The following is a 23,576-nucleotide window of genomic DNA, read 5'->3' as shown; positions in this document are numbered from 1 at the left end:
GAACCCTGACCATCAGGCTTTGCAAGTGAATGCCTTCAATCAATAAGCCATATCTCTGGTCAATATTCCATATTTTTAAACATTGCCACATACATACTCTCAGTCATTTCTTAGTGTTTTTCACTCAAGCATTATCTTTTTCCAATTCTGTGAATTGTGGATGCATTCAAAGTTTCTTTAAAGGTCTTCTTACACAATTGATCTCATATAACCTAGGTTGGCATTGAAATAATTATGTAACTGAGGACAACTTTGGCTTTCTTATCCACTGTGGACACAGGCATATGCTATCATGACCAGTTGTATCACTCAAATCTTGAAGTTTTGCCAGAGCATCTTCACTTTTTTCACAAAGTCAATTTCCATGGCAATATCTTCTATATCTAGCCCTCTAGTAGTTCTGACATTTATAACTTCTTTGTTTGTTTTTGAGGAATAATCTAATACAAGCACAGGTTAGCCTTGAATTCACAGTGATCCCCCACCTTCAGCCTCCTCAGTGCTAGCATGGAAGGGATGCATCACCATGTCTAATACTTAAGGTTCTTTTTCTGATTATTATTTTTAATTAGTTTTGTACTCAGTGAATACAGTCACCTTGGTACCATTGTTAGAGTCCACCCTGTCTTCCTCCCTCCCCCTGACCCATATTTTGGGGTTATATGGGTCATGAATTGTGGGGTTAGCCCTCAGTTATGGGGAGGAGAAAATTTCTCTGTATATCATGACCCAACGCATGGCTCTGACAGTCTTTCTACACCCTCTTCCACAAAGTTCCCTGAGCCATGTTGGGTTCATTTTAGGTCTGCTTCAGTGATGAGGTCTTGGGAGCCTCTGTGTCTCTGGAAATCTCTGGCTTGGAGGTCTTAGGGTACATGCCTACTAAAGGAATAACTGGGTCTGTTGGAAACTCTATAGTCAGCTCTTTTAAGAGTCCCCATATTGCTTTCCAAAGTGGTCGTACCATCTTACATTACCACCAACAGTGGATGAGGGTTCCTATTTCTACCACATCCTCACCAGCATTTATTCTCATTGAATTTTTTAATGTTTGCTATCCCTACTGGTGTAAGGTGGAATCTCGTGGTTGTTTTCATTTGCATTTCCCTGATGATTAGGGATGGTGAACATTTCCTTAAGTGTGTGTTTGCCATCTGTATTTCTTTCTCTGTGAACTGCCTGTCCAGTTATTTCCTTTTTTTTTTTTACTTTTTATTGTCTAGGTTTTTGAGTTCTTTGTAGATTCTAGAGATGAGGCTTCTGTCAGTTGGGTATTCAACAAGTATTTTCTCCCACTTGGTGGGTAATCAAATGGCTTTGTTTATTGTATGTTTGCAAAGAAACTCTTCAGCTTCATGTGACCCCATTGGTTGAGTGATTGTTTAAGATCCTGTGCTACTTGGGTTTTGTTCAGGAAGTGTTTTTCCATTCCTATATCATGGAAAGTTCCTCCTTCAATTCCTTCCGATAGTCCTGCAGTAGTTCTGACATTTACAATCTTTACTTTTGTTTTTAAGAAATCACCTAAAACAAGCACAGGTTAGCCTTGAATTCAGTGATCCTTTGACTTCACCCTCCTCAGTACTAGCATGAGGGGCATGTACCAGCATGTCTGACAAACACTATTAAACACTATTAAAAATATTCAGTTCTCCAACCAGATGCACAAGGTGATGCATGAATCTGGAGTTCATTTGCAGTGGCTGGCAGCCCTGGTGCCCCATTCTCTATCTATCAGACTCTTTCTGTTTGTCACTCTTAAATAAATAAATAATAATAAATGAAAATGTATTAAAAATAGTTTAGGGCTGGAGAGATGGCTTAGTGGTTAGGCGCTTGCCTGTGAAGCCTAAGGACCCCGGTTCAAGGCTCAATTCCCCAGGACCCATGTTAGCCAGATGCACAAGGGGGCACACGCATCTGGAGTTCGTTTGCAGTGGCTGGAAGCCCTGGTGTGCCCATTGTCTCTCTATCTCTCTAACTGCCTCTTTCTCTGTCTGTCATTCTCAAATAAATAAATAAACAAAAAATTTAAAAAAATAGTTTAAATTATTTTCAGTTCTTTGATCCACTCATACTGAGTGAGAGATAGGGATGTACACTTAGACTTACACGTGGAAAATTTCAGTCTTATGAAGACCCTGTCTTTCTTCAAAATATATCACTTGTGACTTCTGGTTAAGATGGTGGCGAAGGAACCATGCCAAAGCAGCCTAGGGGGGGAAAAGCCAAAACAAACAAACAAAACAATAAAACAGCAAAATACACACTTTTACTAAAAGGTGAGGTGCATAGGAAAGTGAAACAGCAGCAGAGAAATAGGAGAGATCCAGAGCATCCGGAGCCCACACAGGCTGGCAGAAGCTGCTCTGGCGGGGTGGGTCTGCATACGAGGCTGAACTTGAGCGGCAGGAAAAGCCAGGCAAGGGGATATCCCACTCACACCAGAGCTCTCCACAAACTCAAGAAACGTGAAGTGAGAACGGCAGTGAACAATGGAGGAGCAGATCACAAAGTAGAAGAACACATAAAACAGTGGGCAAACTAGAGCAGCATCGGCACTCTCCCTTTCCCCACAGCCAGTGCCCGGCCTTCAGGAAGAGAGCAGCGGTCCAGGGACCCAGCCACGCCTACTTGAACTGACAGAGCATAAAAGAGGGACCCAATCAAGAGGGCAGGTGAGACCAAAATCACCCCAAAAGGTAACTGGGATTACACCAGGTCAGTACCCACCTAATAAACCTGGTATATATGCCTGAACCAGAAGTGCTAATTCAGCCCTCTATATCAGGATAAATGATATGTTAAATCGGATGGATGGTCAAATTTCCCATTCTGAAATACGCTGTATTTTGGGCTTGTTATTCGTTGGTTCTTGAATTATAGTAGCATTGTTTACTCTTCTGTTATACATTAGGGAAGGGTGTCACTTGGTCACAAGATGACTAGGAACCCTCTACAGACTAGAAATCTTAACCACCTTGTTGTCAGGATTAAGGGAATGGGTGAAGCACCATACAGCCTAAGGTCCAGAGAGAGGATCTGGTTGTCATAATACCTACTCTTGCATAAATTCTCTGTACTGTTTTTCATTGAAAGTGTACATTGTTCAGTGAAATTTTAGAATCTGTCTGTATTTTGTTCCACTTAGCCTACTTGAATACTCTCATAGCAGGCATACCCAACACCTAGAGTCACTTTTGTAGATACTCTGAGTCTTCAGAGCCACATCTAGGACCTTAAGCTCCTATCCTGAAGATATATAACATCTGATTGATTGATACATCTCCTAATACCCAGGTAACTGGAAAATCCAATCATTAACTAATCCAAGATACAAAACTATATACAATATAACAGAAGAAACACCAAAAATCAAGACAATATAAATCCACCAAAATGACCTTCAGTGAGAACGAGTTAGAGGAAATGCCTGAGAAAGATTTCAAGAGAATGATTATAAGTATGTTCAAAGAACTCAAAGAAGAAACCAAAGGAAGCAAAGAAGCCACAGGATGGTATTTTAATGAAATAAAGAAGTCAATACTAGGCAAAAATAAGGAAATTGAAATAATAAAGAAAAACCAGTTAGAATTACTAGCAATGAAGAACACAGTTAATGAAATGAACAACTCTAGAAAATCTCACCAGCAGAATGGATGAAGGAGAGGACAGAATATCTAAGCTAGAAGACCAGGTGGCAAATCTAATAGAGTCCAACAAAGAGAAAGACAAACTAATAGAAAAGTATGAGTGGGAAATTCAAGATATTCAGGACATTATGAAAAGATCAAACACAAGAATTCAGAGCATAGTAGAAGGGGAAGAAATTCACTCCAAAGGCATAGTTGGCATTTTCAACAAAATCATAAAAGAAAACTTCCCCCAAATTGTGAAAGAGGTGCCAATGCAGATACAGGAATCCTTAGAACACCAGCCAGACAAAACCTGGAAAGAACCTCTCCTTGCCTTATTATAATCAAGCTAAACACACATACTAACCAAAGAAAAAATATTGAAAGGATTCAGAAATAAAAATCAAGTTACCTACAAAGGCAAGACTATGAGGATTACGGCAGATTACTCAACACAAACTTTAAAAGCCAGAAGGGTGTGGAGTGATGTATTCCAAGTCCTGAAAGATAACAACTGTCAACCAAGGTTTCTTTATCCTGCAAAGCTATCCATGGAAAGAGACGGAGAAATAAGGACATTCCATGACAATAGTAGGCTAAAGGACGATTTGAAGACAAAACCAGCTCTACAGAAAATACTTGAAAGAATCCTCCATGCTGAAGAAAAAGGAAAGCACACATATAAGGAACCAGGAAAAAGTAAACAATACTCAAATATTAGTTAACACAAGAGAGCAAAGGTAAAACCCAAAGAACTACAAAAAAAATGGCAAAAATAAATACACACCATTCAATAATATCTCTTAATATCAATGGCCTCAATGCCCCAACCAAAAATCATAGGTTTGCAGACTGGGTTAAAAAGCAGGATCCTTCAATTTGTTGCCTCCAAGAAACCCACCTTTCTACAAAGGATGGATACTATCTTAGGATGAAAGGTTGGAAAACAGTGTTTCAAGCAAATGAACCTGAAAACATATATTAGGACACAAAGCAAATCTTAACAAACACTGGAAAATTGAAATAATCTCTTGCATTCTATCTGACCACAATGGAATCAAACTACAAATCAACAGCAAGAAAGGCTGTAGAGCATACACGAAATCATGGAAATTAAACAACACATTACTAAATGATGAATGGGTCAATGAGAAATCAAGAGGGAAATCAAAATATTTATAGAGTCAAATGATAATGAGAACACAACATACAAAAATCTCTGGGACACAATGAAGGCAGTCCTAAGAGGTAAATTTATAGCCTTAAGTGCCTATATTAAGAAATTAGAAAGGTCACAAATAAATGACCTAATGCTCCACTGTAAAGCCTTTGAAAAAAAGAACAAGGCAATCCAAAATCAGCAGACAGGAAGAAATAATAAAGATTAGGGCAGAAATTAATGAAATAGAAACTGAAAAACCAATCCAAAGAATCAATGAAACAAAGAGTTGGTTCTTTGAAAGAATAAACAAGATTGATCAACCATTAGCAAATCTGGCCAAAAGAAAGAGAGAAGAGACACAAATTAATAAAATTAGAGATGACTTTCCAATCAGGTGCTGAGCGGTTCATCGGATCATGTCTGGTGGCTCCAATGATTATAACAGAGAACATGGCAGCCCAGAGGGAATGGAACCTGATGGTGTCATCGAGAGCAACTCCAATGAGATTGTTGAAAACTTTGATGATATGAATTTAAAGGAGTCTCTTCTTTGTGGAATTTATGCTTACAGTTTTGAGAAGCCTTCAGCTTTCAGCAGAGAGCCATATTCCTTGTATTAAAGGGTATGATGTGATTGCTCAAGCTCAGTCAGGTACTGGCAAGACAGCCACATTTGCTATTTCCATCCTGCAACAATTGGAGATTGAATTCAAGGAGACCCAAGTACTAGTATTGGACCCACCAGAGAACGGCCTCAACAGATCCAGAAGGCAATTTTAGCTCTTGGCGACTACATGGGAGCAACATGTCATGCTTGCATTGGCGAAACAAATAAAATTGGAGATGAAAAAGGTAACATCACAATAGATGCCAGAGAAATCCAAAAACTCATAGGGACATACTATAAAAGCATATATCCCACAAAGTATGAAAATCTGAAAGAAATGGATGACTTCCTTGATTTACATGATCTACCTAAATTAAATCAAGATGAGATTAGTCACTTAAATAGACCTATACCAAGCATGGAGATCCGAACAGTTATCAAAAATCTCCCAACTAAAAAAAAAAAAAAAAAACCCAGGCCCAGATGGGTTCACTGCTTAAATTTACCAGACTTCAGGGAAGAGCTAACACCATTGCTTCTTAAGCTTTTCTATAAAATAGAAAAAGAAGGAATTCTACCAAACTCCTTCTATGAAGCCAGCATCACCCTGATACCAAAACCAGGCAAAGATAGAACAAAAAAGAAAATTGCAGACCAATCTCCCTCATGAACATAGATGCAAAAATTCTCAACAAAATATTGGCAAACAGAATACAAGAATATATCAGAAAGATCATTCACCCTGAGCAAGTAGGCTTTATCCCAGAGATGCAGGGAGGGCTAATCAAAATCTAAGAGGATATAAATAAATCATAAGGAATCCTCTGGTTTTGGACAATGGAATACTCAGGAATCATAGATTGTTCCTAGAAAATTTTCAGTGCCAGGCATGGGATACCTTCCAGTGAGTTGTTGGCCAGGGTGGTCTCAGATGCCCCCAAAACATTAGGCCAATGCCAAGGCCCTTGGTTTCCCACCAGGAACATATGTTAAGACCCTATTGCTGAAGACTCCACATACTTGGGCTGCAAGGCCACTGAGAATTCCTGCTGGAACTGAGCTGATAACCTCCTCCATGTAGACCAGTTGACAGAAAGCTGTAATAAGCCATTCTACATGTAGTTCAATGGGAGAACGAGATACCACCAGAGAAGATACTCAACAGTGGAAACTCCAAGCCTTATACTTGGCCACCCATGCCAAATGAGCCAACAGGTGCAATATTGGCACATCTGTCATGGTGGAAACCAACTTCCCTCTAATTGGACTGGAGGCCCGCTCCAAGGGAGGGAATACATCCCTGATACTGAAAACTAAAAACAGGGGTAGTCATGAGCCCTAGGGGTGCAACATCTGTTGATGTCTGGATAAGTGTATATACTATGCTTATCAAACTGCCCAGTAAGCACTTCTCTTAATATTCATACCCTTATATTAATGCTACTCTCACTTTGGGCAGAGAATCTTCTTTTTTCAGATGGAAGTGATCTTGGGACAACTCAGAATGTATCATGGTGCTGTCAAAAATTGACTAGAGTACTGAGTAACATCTCGATCACACCTTCCAAGGCTCAGGGTCTAATGTGGAAGAGGTAGCGGAAAGAATGTGAGAGCAAAAGGAAGGGTAGGACTCCTTACAATGTTCTCCCTCCAGACATAAAATGGCCTCAGTATCCATGACCTCATAGTGCCTGATACTACCTACACAAGACCATCATAAGAGAAGGGAAAGATCATGACATCAAAATAAAAGAGAGTTATTGCGACAGGGAAGGGACATGATGGAAAATGGAATTTCAAAGGGGAAAATGGGGAGGGGTATTACAATAGGATATATTTTTATAATCATGGAAAATGTTTTAAAAATTTGAGAAAAAATTAAATTAAAAACAAAACAAAACACAATAGATTACTTGTAATTTTGTTTTCTTCATATGACTATTTGAGTGCACTTTTGGGTCACAGTAATTATAGCCTATGTGACTGTGTGACTACCTTGGATCCAATATCTTGCTGTTTTATTATTGTTCTGCTGCATAATTTACACCTACTTATGGTGATAATTCTAACATTACCATTTTTCTCTGGTTACTGCTTAATCAAGGTCACCAAGCCAGGAAGTGGTAATCCTGATTTCAGCCACTGACCAGGTGTTTTGAGGAATTTTAAGGAAAGTCCTCAAAACTAATAGGTACTGAGATACTAGAGACAGATGGGTCAGTGAGAGTACATAGTGCAGTCACATCCACATGCCTGCATGAGGATAGTTAAAGAGACCCAAAAGAGATCCAGAACTATGGAGATTATAACTCTAGAGGTAAATGGCCCCTAATGAAGCAGAAGCACATACAAAGCTTCTGACTGGGCTGGGGCCTTGAGCCCAGGCTGTGTGTCCCTGAGAGAATGCAAGTGGTTCAGGAAACAGAAGAAGGGTTAGCTTCCCTGTGGAGAAGACTTCATGACCCAGGCTAACCAAAGTCCCTTCCATTCCACTCTTACAGGGTTTATGGTTAAAGCAACTTACCAAACCATCCTACACTTCTGCTGCATTCACCATCTCCCAAAGGCCCTGTGACCAGATACTAAGTCACTGTCCTATAACCATGGACATGAGTTACAAGAACCTATGAATCTGGATCCATAATACCATTGACTCCACCACTAAGTGTCACCCTGAAGCCTTCCTACACCTCTGTCAGATGGCTGAACATGCCCCCAGACCAATGACAGATTAGCCAGGGCATGGTGAGTGGCATCCTCATAGTTAGTGGCAGATATAGAGTTTAAGGTAAGCAATGTTGCAAATAACTTAGGTTGAAATCATTACAGTACTTAAGTGCTACTTAGAGAGGCCAGAGAACTCAGATATATTATGTATGTGTGGAGGAGAGCTAATACTCCAGAATTCCTCATCACCAAGCTCTAGTGGTGAAGTTGTTTTTTGTTGTTGTTGTTGTTGTGTTTTATGGTTTGTTTGGTTTGGTTTTTTGATGTAGGGTTTCACTAGCCCAGGCTGACCTGGAATTCACTATGAAGTCTCAGGGTGGCCTTGAGCTCACAGCTAACCACCTACCTCTGCCTCCCGAGTGCTGGAATTAAAGGTGTGCACCACCACGTCTGGAGGATGTGAGTTTGTATAGTCCTCTTAGTGGGCACTCTGACATCATTTTGAGTTCTTTACATTATGGGTAGGCTTTAAATTTTAAAGCTTTATGACTAAAGACACATGGGAAATTCTTCAAATATGCAGATTAAAAAGGAAAGCAAAAGCTGTTAGCTTAACAGGGGGGTTATAATCATAGACTGGCTTGGGAAAATATCTAACTGTAGTACAGGATGCAGTAGTGCTGGGTCAAGACAAAAGCAGGGTATCATGATTGATTAGTCCCAGCAGATATCCTGTCCAGCTTGAATTTTGGCCATTTGACACAGGATAGGATCTAGGGGTCTCAGAAGAAGTCCTTCAGAACAGCACTGTTAAAATTTCAATCACAAGCACACAAAAGAGAAGAATTCTGAGTTAATAAGAGATATAATAAAACTTCATATCCCAGGAAAAGAAATAAGATTGTCTATTTGTACAATTTCACAGGCATAAAGTCACAATAGATGGGAAATTAGATATGAAAGTTACAGGAGGGAAGATGATAGAAGATACTAGGGCACTGAACCTAGAAGCCAAATGACACAGACAGTGGGAAGGGGCAGTGTTTTATAGTTATATTGGTTATATTCCTTCCTCTGTCATAGAAAGCCAAGCACAAACCCACAGTTTCAAATCATAAAGTGTACTCCCATGAACACCATGGGCCATGTTTCACAGAAAAGTCTAAAAACTTTAAGTGTATATCTAGAAAATTAATAAGGTCACATCTGAATGTCATGTAAGCTTAAGCCTTAAGCAAAAATTATTACTAGAGCAACATTGTTACTTAAAATATTCAGAAGGAATTTTCTCTATACAAGTAACCTCCATAGCAAATGTTTCCAATAATGCTGGAATTCCTGATTTTCAGCTCACAAGAAACTTTAAGCAGACCCCAGACTGAGGGTCTCCTTTCCCTTCCCATGTCCTCATAATTTTCCCTTGTTCCATTCTTCTTACCCTTTCATGGGCTATAACTTCACCCTTTCTATCTTAAAACAACCCTGCATCCTAAGATAGTGTCCATCCTTTGTAGAAAGGCGAGTTTCATGGAGGCAACAATGTTTAACCCAGTCTGCAAACCTATGACTTTTGGTTGGGGCATTGAGGCCATTGATATTAAGAGATATTAATGAATGGTGTATATTTATTTTTGCCATTTTTTTTTGTAGTTCTTCCAGTTTACCTTTGCACTCTTGTAATAACTAGTATTTGAGTATTGTTTGTTTTTTCCAGGTTCCTTATATGTGTGCTTTTCTTTCTCTTAAGCATGAAGGATTCTTTCAAGTATTTTCTGTAGAGCTGGTTTTCTCTTCAGATATTCCTTTAGCCTCCTTTTGTTGTGGAATATCCTTATTTCTCTATTTGAATGGATAGCTTTGCAGGATGAAGTAACCTTAGTAGACAGTTGCTGTCTTTCAGAACTTGGAATACATTACTCCAACCCCTTCTGCCTTTTTAAAGTTTGTGTTGAGTAATCTGCTGTGAAACTGATGGGCTTGCCTTTGTAGGTAATGTGATTTTTTTTTACTCTAACCGCTTTCAATATATTTTCTTTGGTTTGTATGTTTGGTAGTTTAATTATAAGATGAGGAGAGATTCTTTCCAGGTTTTGTCTGCTTGGTGTTCTAAAGGATACCTGTATCTGCATTAGCACTTCTTTCCCAGTTTGGAGGAAGTTTTCTTCTACAATTTTGATGAAAATACCTACTATGCCTTTGGAGTGAAATTCTACTCTTTCTATTATATCCTTAATTCTTATGTTTGATATTTTCATAGTGCACAAATATCTTGAATTTCCCATTCATACTTTCCTATTAGTTTGTCATTCTCTTTGTTGGACTGTATTAGATTTGCCACCTTGTCTTCTAGTTTATATATTCTGTCTTCTCTTCCATCTATTCTACTGGTGAGATTTTTGTACAGTTTTTTTTTTTTTAATTTCATTGGCTGTGTTCTTCATTGCTAGTAATTCTGATTGGTTTTTCTTTATTATTTCTATTTCCTTATTTGTGTCTTGTATTGACCTCTTTATTTCATTAAATTGGTTTCCTGTGTTTTCTTTGATTCCTTTGATTTCCTCTTTCATTCCTTTGATTTCTTCTTTGACTTCTTTGAACATATTTATAATCATTCTTTTGAAATCTTTCTCAGGCATTTCCTCTAAATCATTCTCACTGGAGGTCATTTCTGATGCATTATTACTTTTGGGGGGATTTTTATTGTCTTGATTTTGGGTGTTTCTTGTGTTATCATGTATATATTCTTGCATCTTGGATTAATTTAATGCTTGGATTTTCTAGTTAGCTGCCGTATTATTAGATGTATCAACCAATCTGATGTTATATATCTTCGGGGTAGGAGCTTAATGTGCTAGGTGTGGCTCTGAAGATTCTCAGAGTATCTACAAAAGTGACCCTAGGTATTGGGTTTGCCTGCTATGAGAGTATTCAAGTAGGCTGAGTGGAACAAAATACAGGCAGATTCTGAAATTTAACTAAACAATATACACATTCAATGAGAAACAACACAGACCATTTATGCAAGAGTAGGTATTATGACAACCAGATCCACTAACAAAGCCACTGTCCCTTAGGGTGTGTGGTGTCCCACACTCTTAATCCTGTCAACTAGGAGGTTAAGATTTCTGGTATGTTGAGGGTTCCAAGTCAGTTTGTGACCAAGTGAGACCCTTCCCAATGTATAACAGAAGAGGAAACAAAGCCACTATAAAACAAGAAGCAACAAATAACAAGCCCAAAATATAGCTTATGTAAGAATGACAAATCTGACCATCCATCTCATTTAACATATAATGTATCCTCAAATGGAAGGTGCAATTAGCACTTCCAGTTCAGGCCTATATACCAGGCTTACTCGGCGGGTAGTGAGCTGGTGTAATCCCAGTTACCTTTTGGGATGATTTTGGTCTCAGTTATGCTGTGCTCCTGCTTGGGTCCCTCTTTAGTGCACTGTGGATTCAGGTAGGCTAGCTGGGTGGTTGGATCACTGCTCTGGTAACCAGTGCTGGGTGCTGGGTGCTGTGAGCTCCCTTCCCCAGGTCGCTGGTGCTTTTGCTGGTGGTGGGATAGGGGAGGCTGTGGATGGTGGCTCTAGTTCTCCCATTGGTCCATGTGATCCTCTACCTTGTGATCGCCTCCTCTGTTGTTCGCTGCAGTTCTCCCTTCATGTTTCTTCAGTTTGCCAGGAGCTCCGGTGTGAGTGGCATTTCCTGTGACTCCAGCTGAGCCTTGTAGCTGTGGCCCCACGGACCTGGTGCTGCCACTGCTGGAGTCGCTTCTGCTTTCCTATGTGGGCTCTGGATGCTGTGGATCTCTACTACTTCTCTGTTGCCATTGGTAATTTCTCATGCACCTCACATTTTAGTAGAAGAGTGTATTTTCCTTGGGGATTTTTTGCTTTTTCTCCCCTAGGCTGCTTTGGCATGGTTCCTTATCTGCCATCTTAACCAGAAGCCCTTGTATTTTTTTTTTTTTTAACTGAGGACACAGCCTTCTGAAACCTGTGATAATCAGGCCACTTGTATATTTTCCCATAGTGTCTAGCAATGGGAAACTCACCCAACACATAACCAGCCCCTGGCATCAGCTTCTTTTACTGTATAGCAAGCTAACACCCCACATTCCATTCTTATTCTAGGTTTCTGAGTCTTACAGGAGGGTTGGGGGGGGGGGGACTAAAGAAGCTGTGCTGTTTACAAAGAAACTCCTTACACTTGTCATGCTGCTATTCACACACTGCCATAGGTACAAGCATCACTCTAATTATGAGACAAAAAAAAAAAAAAAAAGCAAGGGCTGGAGAGATGGCTTACCTGTAAAAGCACTTGCCTGCAAAGCTAAAGGACCAAGGTTTGATTCCCCAGGACCCAGGTAAGCCAGATGCACAAAGTGGCACACACATCTGGAGTTCACTGGCAAAGGCTAGAGGCCCTGACATGCCCACTCTGTCTCTCTCTCTTCCTCTCTCTCTCTCAAATAAATAAAAATTTTTAAAATGGCTGGATGTGGTGGTGCATGCCTTTAATCCCAGCACTTGGGAGGCAGAAGTAGGACTGCCATGAGTTCGAGCCTACCCTGAGACTCCATAGTGAATTCCAGGTTAGCCTGGACTAGAGTGAGACCCTATGTCAAAAAACCAAAAAAAAAAAAAAAAAAAAAATTAAAAACTGTTTAAAAAGAGGAAAAAAAATGAATTTAAAAGTGACAATTGCATTGTCTGAGATAACATAAAGACTTGATGGGAATAAACACAAGGAAAAGGCCATGCCAAATATGTGCTCTGTAGTAGGATGTTAGGGATCCATTCAAGTCCTTGAACCCCAACCCCTAGGTTCATTTCAAATTGTAATCAAAGAATTAAACTAAAATGATGGAAGGGCTGGAGAGATGGCTTAGCCTTTAAGGCATTTCCTGTGAAGCCTAAGGAACCATGTTCAGCTCTCCAGCTCCCACGGCAGAAGCACAAGGTGACACAAGTGTGCAAATTTGCACTTACACACAAGGTAACAGAAGTATCTGCAATTTGAGTACACTGCCTGGAGGCCCTGGCATGCCTACACTCTATTTCTCTCACTCTTCATCTCTAGCAAAACAAAGGGCCAGTCTTAGACTAGCCACAAAACTAAAAAAGATGGGCTGGATGGATGGCTTAGCCATTAAGGCATTTGCCTGCAGAGCCAAAGGACCCAGGTTCAACTCCCCAGGATCCATGTAAGCCCGATGCAAAAGGAGCACATGCATCTGGTGTTTGTTTGCAGTAGCTGAAGGCTACTCTCTATCTGCCTCTTTCTCCTCTCCTCTCTCTTTCTCTCTCACATAAATATAAATAAAAGTATTTTTTAGAACAGAGTGAGAAAGATAAATTATTAAATTATTATATATATTATGTGAAGTATGGAGCCAAGGAAAGGCACCCACATGGCTAGAGATCCTATGTAGGGCGTGGAAAAACCACTGAAAGAAATGAGAGAAAAGAAAGTTCAAGGAGCTCCTGCCATGTGGGGAGCTGGAAGGGGTAAATGAACCCATGTGAGGTGTGAGGGCTAAGGTGCTGGGCTGTCTTCCAGCTCAGATAAATGAGAGAGACAGCTGGTATATTAGAGCTAGGGGCTGTTTCAGGAAGAGGCTACCCCTGACACCAAGTTCTGGGCACTGAACTTGACTAACCACAATGTTTAAATCCTGTGAAAGACCTAACTCGCAAGAGGGGGCCTGGTTACTAGTGGAAAAACAGGTCTAGAACACTAGGCAAGAATAAGAAGTAAGATCATCCCTGATTTCTATAAAGTGCAGACTTTCCTGACCCCCCCACCATCACCCTTTACTTTCAGAGATCAGGACACCCTAACTATAACCCTTTCAGTTATACCAGTGAAATTTATATAATTGTTTTTACTTGAGAGAAGAGTTTCACTAGGTGCCCAGGTTGGCTTGAAAATAGACCAGGGTTGGTCTGTAACTTGTGGTTCTCTCTCCTTAACTTGCAGAGGGTCTGGGTTATGGAACCTGCAGAACCATGCCTAGTTTCCAAGTCAGATTGAACCAAGGTCTTGGTCCTCTCCCCATCACCTTAACAGGGCATGGATGGGGGAACATCCTGGAAGATCAGGAAGGAGGCAGGAAGAGGTGAGACATATAAGCACACATGAGTTTCTTGCATTCAGTATTAATCATATATTTGGGTGGGGTCCTAACCAGCAAAAGTACATTCCCAAACAGGGCTCCACACTGATTTTCACTGTCATACATGTAAGCCACAGAGAACAGAGAGACAGAGATATGAGGAACAAAAAGGGTCAGGTAGATGGACCATGTATATAAATCTCAGTACATGGAAAGCAGAGGTAATAGGATTGCTGCATTCCTCATGCAAATCTGGGCTGAGCTGCAGATAATCTTGGCTACAGAATGAGACACTGACCCCCTCCCCCCACAACACACAAACAGGGAAAGGATGGGGGAAGAGGAAAACAGGGAAAGGATTGAGGGACTAATATCTAGAAGCACAGAAATACCCCAAGAATGAGGGACGGTCATACGCCCCTGGGAAGGTGTGGGTTGAATGCCTTATTCCTCTGTCCCTGAGTATCCAAAGCCTTCCAATCTGACCTCTGTCACTCTGTGAAAAGCATTCAACCCCAGTGTCAGTCCTGTCCACAGGGAAAACCAGGAAATCCCCAAAGCGTAGGCCTATGCTTCAGGAAGGGTAAGATCAGAACCCAGTTTCATTTAACGGGTTTGCTTTGTAAGTTAAGGCATGAGTGTTTGCTTCAGCAGCACAAACACTGAAATTGGACGGGAACAAACAAACAAAAAGATTAGAAGGGCTCCTCCACAAAAATGACAGAGTGCTGGTATTAAAGGCATGCACCACCATGCTTGACTAACATTTAAGGTCTTTTAAAAAGTTCAGGGGGCCGGGTGTGGTGGCGCACGCCTTTAATCCCAGCACTCGGAAGGCAGAGGTAGGAGGATCGCCATGAGTTCGAGGCCACCCTGAGACTCCATAGTGAATTCCAGGTCAGCCTGGGCTAGAGTGAGACCCTACCTCGAAAAACCAAAAAAAAAAAAAAAAAAAAAGTTCAGGACTTTGATCCACTTATATGGCATGAGATAGGGATCATGTTTCAGACTTGTATGTTTCAATGAATAATCATTTTTCAAAGGACAGTCTTTTGAAGAGCCTTTCATTATTTCAAAATAGATGGTTCATAATTTTGCCTATACTTATATGGCATTATTAGTGTTCCTCAAGTTCACTGTAATTCTAGCCTATGTGACTGTATGACTGACTATCTTGGTGCTAGCATCTTTCTCTTTGTTAATATTGTTCTGTTGCATAGTTTGCACCTAGCTGTAGTGATAATTCTAGCATTACACATCTTACACAACATCTTTTTTGAAAGTAGATCATCTATAAGCTTTATAAGCATACTTTCACTTTTACATAATAGAACAGATGCTTTGTAAATATTCATCTTTATACCAATAAGTTAATGCTGCTCTCAGGCTTGGTTAAATAACTTTCTTCTTACAGGGAGCAGATTTACTACAGAGACTGATAACTTTTCAAAATTCTGGGAATAGGTGACTACTGTGACCTCAGCTCTAAATGGGACATGTATATCACTCCCTCAAAGAAATGGGACACATAATGGAAGAGGGAAGGGAAAGAAATTGAGAGTCAAAGGATGAGGAGGAGTCCTATAAAACACTGTCATCTGGACAAGACAATCCATGATACTCATGAACACACATCTATGGAAACATGAACAAGATTAGCTCATCAATATTCCATCACAGGGAGAGAGGGAGTCAAGTATCCCCAAACCTTCCTGGGGAGCTACTGGCAATCAATGGGTAAGGGGGAGGAATTGTTTTCTGTAGTAGTTGCCATGGTAAGCTGCCCATGCTCCAGTATGCACTCCACCATCTACACTCATGAAAACAACTCTAATCAAATACAGTGTGTCACACAAAATATATAACATAAGGACAAAGGTTTGGTGGGAAGGAAAAGGTGTTCAGCAAGGGAGGGAAGATAGAGAATAATTGGGGGTAATTTGATTTAAATATTCTGTATACATGTATGAAATTTTAAAAACTTAAAAAACAGTATATTGCAGTTGGAGAGATGGCTTAGCTATTAAGACACTTGCCTGAAAAACCTAAGTACCCCAGTTCGATCCTCCAGTACAAGCCACATGTAAATGCTGGCACATGAATTTGGAGTTTGTTCACAGTGGCTAAAGGCCCTGGCATGCCCATACTCTCTTTCTCTCTGCCTAATAAATAAATATTAAAAAAAACAATGTTTTAGAATTTCCTTCAGATTGTAGTGTATGTGTAGATTCATTTTACTAAGAAGACATTTTCATCATTAATTCTATTGTTCTATGCATATAGGCAGTCCAATATTTTAGTGTCCTTCTCAGTTACATTTGTCATTATTTTACAGTTTTATTGTACAGTCCATTCACCTCCTAGGTTAGGAGTATTTCCAGGTGGCTTATTACTCTTGGGACTATTACTCTCCCCTGGCATCTGCAGATGTGAGCATATTTGCACACTTATGTGCATATACACATATGCATATATATGCATGTGTGTGTATGTATGTATGTGTGTGTATATATAAATATATATATATATGTGTGTATATATATATATATCTCCACACACACATACACATACACACACACACACACACACACACACACATACACACACAAACACACACACACAGTTACTGGGCACTGAAAATGTAGCTCCTTAGAATACTTCCTTAGTATGCATGGGTCCCTGGGTTCAATACCCAGCACCACATAAAACTGAGTGTAGTGGGGCATGTCCATTGATTCTCCAGATGTGACTCCCCCTACAGGACTGGGGTTACAGGCAAACATAATCACACTTAACTGCTTACTTGACTGGAATGGAACTCAGGGAGAATCAGTTGCCCATGCTTTTGTAGTAAGCACTTTTACCCTCTTAGTCCCCTGCCTAAAGCCCCGCTGCTTGACTCTACTTGTCTTTCTGTGTAGTGGGCAGTGTTCCACCACTAGTCTCCTGTGTTTCAGGGTCCCAGAGGAGAAGGTGGGTGTGTTCTAAGGCACCCACTGGCCTTTCCAAGGCAACTCTTTGCTCTAGTCTTTCTGTGGCCCCCACAACACTGGCAGTGAGTATATTGCAGTGCCCCATTTTCTAGAAGAGAGATCAGTCTTAAGACAGGGATTCAGTTCTATCAGGTCCTGCAGGGTGAAGGGGTTGGAATAGAACAGAGAACCGTGTGCTTGTCAGAAAAGGGCTTCACCAAACTTCCCATTGATACCATTTGTTTTTTAATTTATTGAATGAGAGGCCAGTCTCTCTCTACCCCAGAAAGATGCTAAATTCATGGCAATCCTCCTACCTCAGCTTTCTGAGAATAAGAATGAAAGGAGTGTGCCACCACACCCAGCTTTTCCATCCCCACACTCATTTTATTGAGATTGTGTTTCACCAAATAACCCAGGTTAACATAAATTAACTGTTCAGCTCAAAATGGTCTCACATTTTTCAGTTCTTCCAGCTTGACACTCTTCAGTAACTAAGATTACAGTCCTGTGCCACCATGCTTAACTTGGGACGCGAGATTCGAAACCAAACACATCTATGCCTCCTGCCTTGTTGCACATTAATGCTACTGAGAGATTATCAAGAGAGGGCTGGCAGAAGGGGAAAAGGGGTGAGGCCTCGGTGCACAGCTGTTCCTGCAATTCTGCATCCTGGATTAACCATGTCCTTGATAAAGACCCAGGGGCAAAGTCTTTTCCCAGACTAGGACTCAACACTGCCTTTAAAGGTGTCCAAGCAGGCACAAAGGCAAAGATGGGGACACAAAAAGTGGGAGGCAGCCAAAGGTTGCTATAAACTCCAGTTATTTTGGAGGCTGAGACGAGGATTACTGTAAACTTAAGGATACATATGGCTTACATCCTGAGTTTCAGGCCAGCCTTTTCTACAGAGTAAGATAGTGTCTCAAAAGCAAAACAAAAAAAGGGTTGGCAAGGTATAAAGGAACAAATTTGCAAAGATACAGGAAACTCCCCAAGAACCTGGAGCTACATTTTCCCCTAGCCAGGCTTGATGTGAAGTCCCCACTGCCTTATCTCCTAGATTCTCTAAGCCTATGGCTTTCCCCCACTGCTACTAAGTGACCTGGACTCAACACCAGCAGTGGACATATTGTCAAATCCAGCAATGGTCTTGTCCTCACACAAATCTAGGACAGCCCCTTGTACCAGGGCCAAGCCCAAGAGTTAGTTAGGGCAGGGGCTGAAGGAGGTAGCCTCAGTCTAATCTTCGCAGCTTCTGAGCCATGTCTCCAAATGAACCTGGTATGTTCTCTACATACCTGACTGAAGATGTGAAAGAAAGCACCCTAGAAATTACCCAGACTGATGAAAACTATAAAAACATATCTGATACCTGGAACTGAGATAAGTAGGGGAGGAGATGGAGTCCACCCTCCCTGCATAAAGTGATTTGAAGCCTACCTGTAGCATGCATGTTTATCAAGTGTGACTTATTGTCTGTATCTCTCACCAACTCTGAACCTCAGTCTGTAAGTTTTTCTTTCTTTCTTTCTCCCCCCTCCCCCCCGGAAATTCCTCATTTCTGTTCTAGGGCTCTGGATGCACGCAAGGACCCTAAAATGAGAGACCCACTGAGCAATACTGTGCATGCTCCCAAGATCTGTCACTAAGTTATATGCAAGAGGGCAAGGTAGAGTAAGAAAGGCAGAACTGCAGCCACCTCTTTGGCTCATGCCAAGTGCCAGCCTTGGCCTGAGCTTGTCAGTTCACTTCCGCAAAGGTTACAGAGCTGGCACTGATAGTACAGGACTATAAATCATGATACTTACAGTTCACACTGGGATACCAAGTGAAATTCTGCCTGAAAAAAGACATGTAAGAAATAGTAACACTGGCCTAAGGCAAAGTGCTTGTATAATATGCAAAAATCCCCAGGTTCCATCCCCAGTATCCTTGACACACACAGGGAGTGGGTGAGAAAGACAAGTGCCTGTCAAGGTGTGAAATGAAAGTTCCCAGAAAAACACTGAATCTGCTACATCTACTTCCAACAAGGCTGAAAGGACTGATGAAACTACTGTGATCACAGAGAAATGGAATGTTACAAGTCAGAGCCAGATTACCTTGGGCTACCTTTATTTAACCATTCCTTGCCAACCTCTGCATCTGAACTAATACCCTGGTGACTATCACTTGACCAGGTGTAGTCATTTTGGGAATGTAAGAACAGACCCCATCTTCTACCAACCCATGATCCCTGACTCCACTCTCAGGGCTTCAGTCCAGGGAACACTGGGGCAGATGGCAGAGGGCCCTCGTAACAGTTGGACAAAAGTCTCTTCACTTCAACTGGCCTTGGTATACCTGGAGAAATCACCTCCTTGTGCCCAACATTCTATGTCCACAGTCTCCATCTACAATCACACCTGACTCTAAACTCCACATGGACGATGTACACGCACTCCAGTGCCTGCCCACCCAGACAACACCACAGCTCCCAGTATGACATTGCTGCTCCTTCAGTGCTTGATTGTGCCCAGCCTCAATTAAGCCAACAGACAACCATGACAGTAATCACCCTGCTGTCTTCCTAAACTTCCCTCTAGCAACTACAACTTGCTGATGTGCTTAGGTTGAAGACAGTTAAGACTGTGCCCTCCTTAGATTCAGGAGATAAATAAGAACACCAAAGTCCACAGACAGGGCTCAGAACACAACTAGATGAATACTGTGGGGAGCTGGCAGACTGAATAGAACATATTGTCAAAAGGACAGACATGATTAAACACACCCTTTTGAAAATATTTTATTTTTATTTATTTATTCATTTGACAGTGAAAGAGGGAGAGAGAGAGAATGAATGTGCCAGGGCCTCCAGCCACTGTAAATGAACTCCAGACACATGAGCCCCCTTGTATATCTGGCTAACATGGGTCCTGGGGAATCAAACCTGGATCCTTTGGCTTTGCAGGCAAATGACTTAACTGCTAAACCATCCCTCCAGCCTTCAACAGCCCCTTTTAATGCTAGACCATTATAGACATAGAAACAGTGACAAAGAGACAAAAGTGCACACACGTCTGCAGGTAAGTGGTCAATGTGTATCAATCCCCATGTTAACAGGCTCAGGCAGGAGGGAGTCTTTAGTAGCATTACAGTTGGACAGCCAGATACAGTTAATACTGAGACCACTCATGAACTTCAAGCTTGAAATTGTTTCCTAGAACCACTCCTGGCACCACAGTCAGTATTAGTTTGAGTTCTGGATGGAAGTGAATCCATAGAATGAGTATACATTACAAGGAGGATTTATGTGTGGAATTGGCTTACAGGAAGTCCAGCAATGACTGTCTGCACACTGGAGAGTCTGAGAACTCTGCTGCTGCTCATCATGCCTCAGCAGTCCCAGTCTGGCACTGGAGGTCTAGAGGATTCCTGGGGAACTGCTGGTCTTCAATCCATGCTGGAAGGCTCATGAAGGAGGGTTCTGATGCCCATGAAGTATAGCAGCAACAAAGTAGGTAATGTAAAGAGAGCAAGATGTTATATTTCTGTACATTTCTCTACACCGAGCCTAGAGAAATATAAGTCACTTCATTGTAGGAAGTAAATGGCAAATGACTTCCAGACAAGCATACAAAATGTATAGAAGTCCAGACTACCAAGGCCATTGTTCACCTGGCTGACCCAAATCCCTTTAATTCAGCCAGGGATACAGCCCAATCACCCTTTCTGGCAGCTGCATGTCCCCAGTGTCCTCCAGGATCCATGAGCATGCTCCTGTGACCCTGAGCACCCTACCCAACACACAGCAGCACAGGCTCTAGGGTGCCCCTGCACAAGCATCCAGGAGGCCTTCTCTTGAGCCTGACAGCTCAGCAACACTGCAAAGCTGCCAGCCCCAGGGCACCCACATGAAGCTGGCTGCACACCAGTGGGTCATAGAATGGGAACAAATATGGTACAGATAGATACAGGGTGAACGCTTCCCTCCCTCGGTTCAAAGGCCTGCACACCATTTCAGGACAAAGCTCCCAGTGGGTGCTGCAATCAGGGCTGGGGTCTACACACAGGGTGCCCAGGTTATTGGCCCATCCAGCCCCTCTGCCATAGCCAGAGAGACAAGGCCAGCGTGGCCCTAATGGAGTACTTGGGCCTGGAGACTCACAAGTCGAAGATGGGGAGCTGAGGCCGCTCATCCTGATCAGCCACTCAGATTCCCTGCCCTGAATCATGATGTTACACTTACCATTTCTGGCTTCCTGAAAATCTTTCTGCTATCCCTGCAGCAAGGTGGCACAGGTCACCGAATCACCAAAGTCACCAAACTCCAGGGAAGTAAATGATCCCAGAGGTGCTAAACAGATAGTGTGCTCAGACACAGAGGTCCTGGACTGCAGAAGCCCTCCTCCTGCTCTGAGTGCCTGACTGGACAGTGCATGTCAATGAGCAGTGCTCATCTATCTACTCAGGCCCCGACAGACAGCAGAGAGGAGGAGATGATGAGTGAATGAACCCACCACAACTTCGTTAGCCACAGGGACAAACTTACTGCTAAAATAGCATTTGGTAGGCTGAGGCAGAAAAGTCAGCACTTCAAAACCAGCCTGGGCTGTATGAGACCCTAGCTACAAAACTATAGCAAATATAGGGCTGGAGAGATGGCTTAGCGGTTAAGCGCTTGCCTGTGAAGCCTAAGGACCCCAGTTCTAGGCTCAGTTCCCCAGGTCCCACGTTAGCCAGATGCAAAAGGGGGCGCACGCATCTGGAGTTCGTTTGCAGAGGCTGGAAGCCCTGGCACGCCCATTCTCTCTCTCTTCCTCTATCTCTTTCTCTCTGTGTCTGCCGCTCTCAAATAAATAAATAAATAAATTAATTAATTAATTAAAAAACTACAGCAAATATAAATATAAATGTATATAAAATAATGCATTTTACTGGGCATGATGGCTCATGCCTTTAATCCCAGCTTTTCAGTGGCTAAAGAAGGAGGACTGCTGTGAGTTAGAGGACAGCCTGAGACTATACAGCAAAACAAGATCCTACCATATAAAAAATAAAATTAAAACAATAAACCCATAATTTTCAATGTCATTATGTTAAAGCAATGCTTTCTGTGGGAGATCCTAACCCTCACCAAAATTTGCACTTATCTTTGTATCATCATAGAAATTACATATATCTTGTTTACAAATGGGATAGCTATGAAAATCTTCCTTGAAAATTTTCCCAGTTATATTTTTTGTTTATTTATTTTTTTGTCAAGGCAGAGTCTCACTCTAGCCAATGCTGATCAGGAACAACTCACTCTGCAGTCCTAGTCTGGCCTTGAACTTACGCTACTCCTACCTCTGCATCCCATGTGCTGAGATTAAAGGCATGTACCACCATGCCTGGTTTTCCAGCTACTGTTTTGAGCAAGAAATCTAAGCGTTGAAATGAAATGTCCCCAAACAAGTGAAATTGTAATCACAACTTTCAAATATTTTAAAGGTAATAGAACCTCTCTAACCAATCTATACCTCAACATAAGGCCCTTGCACAATGATGACAGAAAATATTAGGAAATACTCCATATTTTATATTCACACATACATACAAACAAACATTTCTTCAATAACACTTTTCACTCAAGTGTTGTCTCTCTTATCCTATAAGAATATTATTTCCTTATGGAAATAACACCTAATCTTGTATGAACATAGTAATACTGACTCAAAATAACATGCTTAACTAGAAAAATACAATCTGAAAATCCATAATTGCAATGGAGAAATTGAGTATATACTTATTTTTATTTATCCTCATTTCTTCATGAACAAATTTATTATTTATTCATGATACCCACTTAGATTACCTCCAAAGTACTGGGACAAAGGACCCAACCAAAAGCTGCTTGTGGGAGGAAAATATTTATTTTGGCTTGCAGACTTGAGGGGCAGCATCATGATGGCAAAGGAAAGAATGGCATGGGCAGAGGCAAATGCCAGCCACAGCAGGTGGAACAGCGCAGCATGACAGTAAGCTGAACACTGGCAAGGCAAAGCTGGCTGTTACACCCATAAGCTTTCTCCCAAGCACACACCTCTCCTCTAGGAAGTCTTCACTTCCCAAATTGCCACCAGCTGGGTACAAAGCGTTCAGAACACATGAGTTTATGAGGGACACCTATTTCAACTCAAAACAGCACACCATACTAGTAATTACCTACTGCATTACAAAAGGATGAGAACTGGGGGAAAAAACATAGAGGGACAAAGGATCCTGCAGAATCTAGGATGGGAAAATTGCCATTTTACACAGGGGCTCGTTGAGAAAAAGATTTTCCATAAACACGTGGACAACTTGAGGAAATGGCCAAGAAGATGGCTTCCAGAAAAAAAGAACCTGTAGGGAAGACAACACAAAAGTGGCCAGGAGGAGCTTGA

The 23,576-nt window shown here is 41.5% G+C and overlaps 1 protein-coding gene across 22 annotated transcripts in view; it reads right to left on the bottom strand.

Moving 5' to 3' along the window:
* LOC123457310 (zinc finger protein 809-like) overlaps window positions 1-23,576 on the bottom strand; it is a 93,478-nt gene that overhangs the window by 50,397 nt on the left and 19,505 nt on the right. For 10 of the 22 annotated variants that reach the window (XR_006634972.1, XR_006634971.1, XR_006634985.1 and 7 more), the window contains one exon: window positions 20,479-20,635. The exons of 11 other annotated variants lie outside the window; for them this stretch is intronic. Coding sequence is in view for 4 of the 11 variants with exons in the window: in XM_045141283.1 (XP_044997218.1) it covers window positions 20,479-20,541 (63 nt within the window). In the remaining 7 variants the exon portion in view is untranslated. Of the gene's footprint in view, window positions 1-20,478; window positions 20,636-21,397; window positions 21,464-23,576 lie in introns of those variants that run through there. One more of the 22 variants, XR_006634975.1, reaches the window with a different exon arrangement.

Source organism: Jaculus jaculus, unplaced genomic scaffold (assembly GCF_020740685.1).
Source record: "Jaculus jaculus isolate mJacJac1 unplaced genomic scaffold, mJacJac1.mat.Y.cur mat_scaffold_35_1_3033546_arrow_ctg1, whole genome shotgun sequence".
NCBI lineage: Eukaryota > Metazoa > Chordata > Mammalia > Rodentia > Dipodidae > Jaculus > Jaculus jaculus.
This window is presented reverse-complemented; position numbering and strand designations above follow the sequence as displayed.